This window comes from Macaca fascicularis, chromosome 10 (genome assembly GCF_037993035.2).
Source record: "Macaca fascicularis isolate 582-1 chromosome 10, T2T-MFA8v1.1".
NCBI lineage: Eukaryota > Metazoa > Chordata > Mammalia > Primates > Cercopithecidae > Macaca > Macaca fascicularis.
This window is the reverse complement of record NC_088384.1, coordinates 69,140,657-69,150,231: the sequence shown is the minus strand read 5'-3', so window position 1 is coordinate 69,150,231 and position 9,575 is coordinate 69,140,657. Positions and strand designations below refer to the sequence as shown.

General features: G+C 45.3%; 2 protein-coding genes across 5 annotated transcripts in view; both read left to right on the top strand.

Annotated features, from left to right (window-relative positions):
* Window positions 1–565: 565 nt before the first annotated feature.
* PET117 (PET117 cytochrome c oxidase chaperone) lies at window positions 566–5,846 on the top strand. The gene is made up of 2 exons (XM_005568273.4): window positions 566–754; window positions 4,880–5,846. Exons 1-2 carry the CDS (start codon window positions 659–661, stop codon window positions 5,027–5,029), a joined length of 246 nt encoding a protein of 81 aa, XP_005568330.1. The 5' UTR covers window positions 566–658; the 3' UTR covers window positions 5,030–5,846.
* KAT14 (lysine acetyltransferase 14) overlaps window positions 5,296–9,575 on the top strand; it is a 46,327-nt gene continuing 42,047 nt past the window's right edge. For all 4 annotated transcript variants that reach the window (XR_012419108.1, XR_012419107.1, XM_015457764.3 and 1 more), the window contains exons 1-2: window positions 5,296–5,595; window positions 7,876–7,994. Coding sequence is in view for 2 of the 4 variants with exons in the window: in XM_015457764.3 (XP_015313250.1) it covers window positions 5,337–5,595; window positions 7,876–7,994 (378 nt within the window). In the remaining 2 variants the exon portion in view is untranslated. The remainder of the gene's footprint in view (window positions 5,596–7,875; window positions 7,995–9,575) is intronic.

Here is a 9,575-nt window from a genome sequence, read left to right as displayed (position 1 = left end):
GTATCAAAATAATAATAATAATAATCCGAGCCTGACCAGTCGCCCCACAGCGTCAAGGTGAAACCAGGTGACCGCGACTACAGCGTTTAATAATGGGTCCTCAGGCAAAAACTCCATGGATGGGAATCCCGCGCCTCTGAAGCTGCCCAACGAGGCGGTCTCCTGGTGGCACCTGCCCCGCCAAAGGAGCAATGAGGGGCTGCATTTAGGTGAAGCCGGTATTGAGCAAAGCTTCTGGATCAGTCAGGCGCTCAGAAGGGACGTCTGTGGGAGAGGGGTCAGCACGGTACCCAGACCCCGCCCGGGGTGAGATTGGTACTGAACTGGCTGAGGCGTGGAACCCCTACCCTCCACCCTCGTAAGGTGCCGGGGCCAGTTAGGGCCGGGACTCCTAGAATTTGAATTGGGGGTGGTCTAACGCTGTCGCCTGCGGGGTGTGCAGGAGGCCCCTAGTGAAGCCAAGTGTCCGCAGAGTTGGGGCGCCGCTCTATGCTCGGCTCTCGATTGCTCGCGCCTGGCAGCGGCGGGCGGCACGCGACGGCTGGGGCTCTGCGCTCGAGGGGTCGAGCCTGGGCCGAACGGGCGGCGGCGCGCACTCTGCGTAGGCCTCTGCGCCTCGGGCGAGCGGGTGAGAGAGGCCGCGGCGGCTAGCGCGGGGATGTCGAGGAGCTCGAAGGTGGTGTTGGGCCTCTCGGTGCTGCTGACGGCGGCCACAGTGGCCGGCGTACATGTGAAGCAGCAGTGGGACCGGCAGGTCGGTGTCACGTGACCGTCTCTTCCGGGCCCGCGCGCGGCGGCGGCCTGGGGCCTCTCGTGGTCTCTGCCGGTTCGGTTCCTCAGTTCGTCCTCGTGTCTTTTCCCCGCAGTGGCGCGTCCCTGCACCCCACGCGTTTGTGGCTGCAGCCGGCGGCCGCCCTGCTGGGCTCCGGGCGCTGCAGCTTCCGGCGGGCGTGTGCAGCCTGGAGGTTCAGGAAGACCCGGCCGCCGGGCTTAGTGCCTTGGGAGCTCCGCGCTGAAGTGGCCTTGCTCCGCAATTGCACTGCACGCACGCTTTTGGGGTGCCCAGAGGCTCTGTTTTCAAGTCACAGTTGGCCCGCAGGGTGCGGACCTTTCCACATGTCACTTGGGCCGCTAGAAAATAGAAGGCGGGGAAGGAGTTTCTTGGGGTGCATTCTGCAAGTTACCAGCCTCTCTCCTGGCCCAAGGTTGGGGCTGAAGCCTAATGTGTTTTAAGTACTTTTGATTTTATCCTATGGTAAGGGAGCCCCCCTCCCCATACTCGTTCTCCATGCCTTTGACCAAGATAATTTGGTGAGATATTTGAACTTCTCTTTTAAATGAACAGTTTGCTGTGGAAACTGGAATCTGGGAACGACAGAGATAACAGCCTCCAGATTTTCTTTTTGGTACTTTTATTTCAGGGAATATCCGTGACCTACTGATCAGCAGTGACTGACCATCTATTCTTTCCTCTCAGTTCATATTTTCTTTCTTATTCAAGTTGGCAGACCTTTAATGGCTGATTGCTGTGTGGAAGCTACCTCACTAAGCACCTTGGGAATACGAAGATGAGGAAACTCCACTCTTCCAGAGCCTATCAGTGATTCACAACCGTGCTGAGAACGGGGAATTGGGTCGTTGGTGAATTTTCAGAGAACAACTTGGCAGTGATTGGGGTTGAACCTAGTTCACCAAGGGTGAAAATAATGGACAGGATGAATCAAGAGTAAACAGTCTTTTCTTGATTTGCCTACCCAGAGCTTCGGACTGTGCTGTGTGCTTGATATATAGAGATGAAGCGGATGAGGTCTTTGTTCCTGGTGTTCACAGACTGTGGAAATTAGAAGAGAGGAAGCATGTGATGATACAAGAATTTTGGCGAGGGGGGTGGGGATGAGATGACTTAATGAAAGGGCACAGGAGAGATCAGAGATTTGGGATTAAAATGTGCTCCTAAGGGGCTAGCTTTTGGAATAGAGGCAGAAGACTTCCGCCTCTTAGAAGGAAAACGAAAAGATGTTGATCCTGGGAAAACTTGAGATGCAGTAAAATTTAGTATGACAGATGTTGTTCTGACGTCAGTGAAGTGATTTTTGAAGGGTTTGGGTAGGGATGGATTAGAGCTTGGCTTTGGACCCTAGCTAAACATCAGACGTTCCCGGAAAGTTTTTACAGTGTGACTGAGGCTTGGTCCCCACCCCAGACCGTTTAAACCAGAATCTCTTGGGGATGGGCAGCTGGTTCAGCAATGTTTTAAAAGCAACCCAGAGAATTTTAACACAGGGCTACGAACCGTTGTGTTACAGAGTGGAAAAGTGGTTATTTGGAAGTTAGAGATGAAGAAAATGTTGACCAGGTTGAAAAGGCTGACCAGAATAACGTGTGTGTGTGTGTGTGTGTGTGTGTGTGTGTGTTTCTTTTTTTTCCTTTTATGTCTGATTCTTCATTAGGGGCTTACATTGTATTAATAGCAGTGGGAAAGAGTAGGACAAATGATTTCGCACATTGGATGTGTCAGAAGATTCAAGGAAGCAAGAAATTAAATAACGAATATTGTTTCCTGACCGTCTACCACATACCAGGCAGTGTATTAAGCCCTTTATGTATATCATCTTTAATCCTCACAGGAACCTAGCAAAAATTAAGCAGTGCTACATGAGGAGCCAGAGTTCTAGGTGTTAGGGTTGGAAGAAGAAAGAGGTCTTTAGTGGTTAGAAAGGTAGTTCAGTGAGGGTCACCGGAAGGATGTGTGAGGCAATCAGCATAGACCTTGAAGCCTAGAAGATAGCAAATGATGGGATGGAGAGCCAGATCATAAGCACACATGACACTTCTGAGAAGGAAGGGTAGGATGGGAGGCAGGTGTGGAAGGAATGATTCTGGTAAATGGTGTGGGCTTGGGAGGGTGGGTATCGGTGTGTCATGGTGTAAGTAGCATAGGACAGGAAGACCTGTGGTCCGGGGAGTGGAATAAGCACCTCCGTTTTTGTCTCAGTGGGGATCTTGCCCAGGGTGCATGGTTCAAGACAGTTGGGTTTCAGTTGAGTTATATCAATCCTGGGACTCCTTCAAATCCCTCATAATGAAGCTGTAGACCTGGAGGAGGTCCAGCAAGTAGGTTTTATATTAGGTGAGTTTTAAAACTAGGTAAAATAATTTGGAAAAAACCCTACAAACATACGCAGGCCCTGGGCCCCACTCCCATTAATTCTACTCTATACAGCCACTATTAAAAACTATTTATTGGCCAGGCACGGTAGCAGCACTTTGGGAGGCTGAGGCAGGCAGATCATTTGAGGTCAGGAGTTCGAGACCAGCCTGGCCAACGTGGTGAAACCCCGTCTCTACTAAAAATACAAAAAAGTTAGCCAGGCCTGGTGGCGCACGCCTGTAATAGCTACTGGGGAGGCTGAGGCACAAGAATCACTTGAACTCAGAAGGTGGAGATTACAGTGAGCCGAGATCGTGCCATTGTACTCCAGCCTGGGCGACAGAGCAAGACTCCTCAAAAAACAAACAAACAAACAAAAAACCTATTTATTTATTTATTTGTTTAGAAATGGGGGCTTGTTCTATTACCCAGGTGGGAGTGGAGTGGTGCAATCTCAGCTCTGCAGTCTGTGCCTCCAAGCTCAGGTGGTCCTATCACATCAGCCTCAGGAGTAGCTGGGACCACAGGCACTCCCTGCAATTTTGTTTTTTTTGTTGTATTTTTGCTAGAGACGGAATTTTGCCATGTTGCCCAGGATGGTCTAGAATTTCTGAGCTCAAGCAGTCTGCCTGCCTTGGCCTAATATTACAGGAGTGCTGGAATTACAGGAGTGAGCCACCACGCCTGGCCTAAAACCTGTAGAGTATTTTGTGAGCAATAAACTATAAAATGTTAGTTATTAGTAATGACTAAATTGATGTTTTTAAAAGTCTCATCTTGGGTGCCAGGTCCATGTTCTGAAATGCTGTGGTTTTTTAGTGCTTACTAAGGTAACTACCATTGATGAGCATTTATTTTTTCCTCTGGTAGTAGCATTCTTCTTTTTCTTCTTTTTATGTTATATAATTAATTAATAATTCTGCATGATTTTTACATTTTTAACTTTACATGCTAGAAGCCAAGTTCAGATTTTAGTAATCTGCATTTTTTTCTCTTGATGTTTGTTGTTCAGCTAGGATAATTGCTAACTGAAGAGTAGTTTAGAGTGTTACTATAGTAACTCGCCAAGTTTTTAAAGCATTACATATCAATTAAAGTTTAAAAATTTAACATTGGCCGGGCGCGGTGGCTCACGCCTGTAATCTAGCACTTTGGGAGGCTGAGGCAGGTGGATTACTTGAGATCAGGAATGCGAGACTAGCTTGGCTGACGTGGCGAAACCCTGTCTCTACTAAAAATGCAAAAATTAGCTGGGCATGGTGGTGCGCGCCTGTAGTCTCAGCTACTTGGTAGGCTGAGGCCAGAGAATCACTTGAACCTAGGAGGCGGACGTTGCGGTGAGCTGAGTTCACACCGCTGCACTCCAGCCTGGTTGACAGAGCGAGACTCTTGTCTCAAAAAATAAATTAAAAAAAAAATTTAACATGGTGCCAGGTTTTTTTTTTTTTTTTTTCTGTTATTTCCCATTACATTTTCTGTACTAAATGCTCAGGAATTTCTAAAAGTATGATAAGAAATCATTTCAGTAATAACATTTAGCACACTACCAAATTTATTTGATCGTTTATTACATTTTACATTTGTACAGAAAATTAAAATAGTAACTGGGTATTTGGAATCTGAAAGTTTTAAGTGTATTTTGGTAACACTGTTATTTGGATTTGAATGGCACAAGGATGGGGACCACCTGTTCGGGATGTTACTGAAATCTGTTTCTTACGTTTTTAGAGGCTTCGTGACGGAGTTATCAGAGACATTGAGAGGCAAATTCGGAAAAAAGAAAACATTCGTCTTTTGGGAGAACAGATTATTTTGACTGAGCAACTTGAAGCAGAAAGAGAGAAGACGTTATTGGCAAAAGGATCTCAAAAATCATGACTTGAATGTGAAGTATCTATTGGACAGACAACACAAGTTTGTATGTGTGTTGATGGAGAGTAGCTTAGTAGTATCTTCATATTTTTTCTGGTCACTGTCCTTTTACACTTAATCAAATAAAGGACAGTGGATCATCTGTTGTAAATTACTGCTTTCAGGGTCCCTTATATCTGAATGAAGGAGTGTGGGCAGACACTCTTTGGAAGAGTCTCTGTCTGTGTGATCCTGGTAGAAGCCCTGTTAAAGTCACTGTCCAGAGCTTAGGGTTGTTACTGTGAACCACTGCTGAGCTTGTGAGAAGGAAGGGATGGATAGTAGCATCCACCTGAGTAGTCTGATCAGTCGGCATGATGACGAAGCCACGAGAACATCGACCTCAGAAGGACTGGAGGAAGGTGAAGTGGAGGGAGAGACGCTCCTGATTGTCGAATCCGAGGACCAGGCATCCGTGGACTTATCGCATGACCAGAGTGGGGATTCCCTCAACAGCGATGAAGGAGACGTGTCGTGGATGGAGGAGCAGCTGTCCTACTTCTGTGACAAGTGCCAAAAATGGATACCAGCCAGTAAGGAGCTTCTCACTCCCTTTGATTTGTCAATTCCTGTGTGAAGGTTTGTTTTTCCAACCTGTGAAAGAAGCGTGAATGTGTAAAAGAGACCTAAATAAAAAGATAATTATATTTATTCCTAGTCGATCAGGTATAAATTTATATAAAACATAGGCACGTTTGTACTAATGAAACTTACTGTCAACCTCTATCACATTGTTAAATTAACACTTTTGATGGTAACTCAATAAAATTGAGAAAATTGGAAATCCTGTGTTACTTAAAGAATTAGCCATGTTTTTCTAACAAGATCATAGAGATTTAGGGCCAATTCCAGTCCCAGTGTTGAATTCATGTTCAAGTTTATAAAAATTACTTTGTTAATGGTTAACTTATATAGAGAACTCTTATTGTATACCGAAAAGAGGTTAGAATTAGCAGATTGAAGGGGTTTTTTGCCCTTTTTCTAGGACCAGTCTTTTTTCCCATTTTCCTTTTTTTCTGCTGGCAAGAGATACATCATACACACTCCCTGATTGCTGCAATCTTGAGGTTTTTTTTTCTTTTTTCTTTTTTGAGGTGGAGTTTTGCTTTTGTTGCCCAGGATGGAGTGCAATGGAGCGATCTCAGCTCCTGGGTTCAAGTGATTCTCCTGCCTCAGCCTCTCAAGTAGCTGGGATTATAGGCATTTGCCAGCACACCTGGCAAATTTTTTTTTTTTTTTGAGACGGAGTTTCGCTCTTGTCGCCCACACCGGAGTGCAATGGTGTGATCTTGGCTCACTGCAACCTCCGCCTGCTAGGTTCAAGTAATTCTTCTGCCTCAGCCTCCCCAGAAGCTGGGATTACAGGCATGCACCACCACGCCTGGCTAATTTTGTATTTTTAGTAGAGAGAGGGTTTCTCCAGGTTGAGGTTGGTCTTGAACTCCTGACCTCAGGTGATCCACCTTGGCCTCCCGAAATTCTGGGATTATAGACATGAGCCACTGTGCTCGGCCCTAATCTTGAGATTTTCAATGGCCAGCTTCCTGGCACTTGAGGAGCGTGGCTTGCCAGCCATCACATGGTTCATACCGAAACAGGATTTTCCCGTTAGGCAAGAGCCTAGTAAAGATATACTACTTGAGGAATGCCTTTGTGTAATATAATTTGTAACCAAGTTAGAGAAATATAATTGTGAAGAGGGTCATTTTCTGGCATGCGGAAATGTTTTTCTTAAAATGGGTTCAACTTCAAATTTAGTCACTGTTAACAAATTAATAGTAACATTTTCATGGGAAACGTAGAATTTACTAGTTAGACGGTTTTTGCTTCTGAGCGGTCTCTGCTTATTAATTTCAGGTTCTGCCTGAATTCTCAGTGGCTTTCCCTTTATCCTGTGAGGACAAATTTTAAACTGCCCTTTGTGGTCAGGACCCTGCTAACTGTAGCTGCTTTGATGGCCACACAACTTTGCAGTGAGGGTGAACTTCTCATTCTTCACAAACAATTCTTATCCTTAGAGCTTTGCACAGTTTTTTTCCTCTGGAATATGCATCTCCACAGCCTCCATTCTCCCTACACACAAAGACACCCCTTTTCACCTGGCCAATTTCTAATCCTAAGCCTCCCACTAATATAGGTTGGGCCCCCCTTTTATTTACCCTCACACTGCCGTGTGGTACACATCACATTCCACTCCTTTGGTTTTCATGTGTCACAGAGCATCAGCATCACCTGAGGGACTTTAAGAAATGTAACTCCTAGGCTCTGCTTTAGAAATTGATTAATTTTATCTGGGCTAGAACCAAGCATATTTAGAAAACCAAGAACAACTTGGGTGATTCCAATGCACTGTGAGCATGGAGAACCACTGTGCTGTTGTGATCACCTATTTTCTATGCAACCCTCAGGGAAGTGCAAACTGTGAGAGCAGGCACCATTTTCTGTCTTGGACTTTGTATTCCCAGTTCCTAGCCCAGTGCCTGGTATGCGGAGGGAGCTCAAATTTTTTGAAAGAATGTGTGAAGAGACCTGCCTTTGGGAGTCAGGAATGTGACAGTTGGGAAATCCAGCAATAATACCTGCTTTTCCAGTACCTTTCTCCTAAAAGTTACTGGATCCTACAGATCTTAGTGGGCGTATACTTGGTATTAGAAATCTTTCTTACTCCCTTTTCCCCATCTTGCAATTGTGGGTTGTCTGAAGAAAATACGACTCAACATAGGAAAGGAAAATCTGGGTGATAAATGGATTAAACCTTTGGGTTACCGCTGCTCTAGATAAACCCGTGATGTGACTTTTTGTTTTTCTCCTAGGTCAGCTGAGGGAACAGCTCAGTTACCTTAAGGGTGATAATTTTTTTAGGTTTACTTGTTCGGATTGCTCAGCAGATGGCAAGGAGCAGTATGAAAGGCTGAAGCTGACATGGCAGCAAGTGAGTAAAAAGCCCTTCCCCGAGTCCATGAGGGTGGTTCCCCCAGGAGTTTGTTGGAATGAATATCTAGAAACTTAGGGATGAGCTTTTGAATTGTTCGGAGGGGCACTTTTTATTTCGCAATGAAATTAGATACCGAATATATGGAGAAGGGAGTGAAAAATACTCGCTGTAATCCCAGCACTTTGGGAGACCGAGACGGGCAGATCACCTGAGGTCAGGACTTCGAGATCAGCCTGGTCAACATGGTGAAACCCCATCTTTATTGAAAATACAAAAATTAACTGGCTAGTGGTGGGCCCCTGTAATCCCAGCTACCTGGGAGGCTGAGGCAGGAGAATCGCTTGAACCTGGGAGGCGGAGGCTGCAGTGAGCCCAGACCGCGCCACTGTACTCCAGCTTGGGCGACAAAGTGTGACTCCTTTTCAAAAAAAAAAAAAAAAAGAGCAAAATATTCACTGCTGACTTGGCGAATTAGGCTTGAGAGGCTTGAGAATCTCATGATTTCATTTATATGTGATACCAAGCTCAGATTATAATTGAAAATGAAATTCTTATTTTCCTGGCAGCCATTTTAAGAACAATAAAACTTTTTTTAAAGTGGAAAGATGGCTATGTTGAAAACAGATTTGGAAGAAGGAAGGTGACTGATTGCAAAAACCAACATAACCCAGCTTTTCTGCATTTGAACTCGGAGATGTTTGAATTTTTGTTTGCTGAAATACTTGTTCATTTTTAACCGTCTCTAATACCAACATGCTAATCTAAGCCAGCTGTATCCTAAACAATAGCTTTTTACTGATCTCCAGGTTGTATTAAATTGTTTTGGTTTTGTTTCTATATCAATAGGTGAATATATAATATGAATAATAATAAGGTATCAATGTATACTTTTTAGTTCAACAACCAAATGAAGCCAGACATGGTGGCTCACATCTGTAATCCCAGCACTTTGGGAGGCGGAGGCGGCCAGATTATCTGAGCTCAGGAGACAAGCCTGGGTAACGTGGTAAAACCCCGTCTCTATAAAAAACAGGCCAGGCGAGGTGGCTCATGCCTGTAATCCCAGCACTTTGGGAGGCCGGGTGGGGCGGATCACCTGAGTTCGGGAGTTCAAGACCAGCCTGACCAACATGGAAAAACCCCGTCTCTACTAAAAATACAAAATTAGCTGGGTGTGCTGGTGCATGCCTGTAATCCCAGCTACTTGGGAAGCTGAGGCAGGAGAATCGCTTGAACCCGGGAGGCTGAGGTTGCCATGAGCCGAGATTGCACCACTGCACTCCAGCCTGGGCAACAAGAGTGAAAGTCCGTTTCAAAAAAAAAACCAAAAAAAACAAAACAAAACAATACAAAAATTAGCTGAGTGTGGTGGTGGTGCACGCCTGTGGTCCCAGCTTCTCAGGAGACTGAGGTGGGAGGGTTGCTTGAGCCTGAGAGGTTGAGGCTGCAATGAGCTGTGATCGAGCCACTGCACTCCAGCCTAGGTGGTGACAGAGTGAGATCCTGTCTCAAAAAAAAAAAAAAAAAAGAATTACATGTTACTTAGTTTTTATGTTCATTCATTCATTCAGCAAATCT

Bases quoted from the DNA above. Each gene is read 5' to 3' on its own strand.
- PET117 (XM_005568273.4), top strand. From the start codon at position 659: ATGTCGAGGAGCTCGAAGGTGGTGTTGGGCCTCTCGGTGCTGCTGACG. The intron at 755-4,879 runs GTCGGTGTCACG...TTACGTTTTTAG, and splicing joins AGCAGCAGTGGGACCGGCAG to AGGCTTCGTGACGGAGTTAT.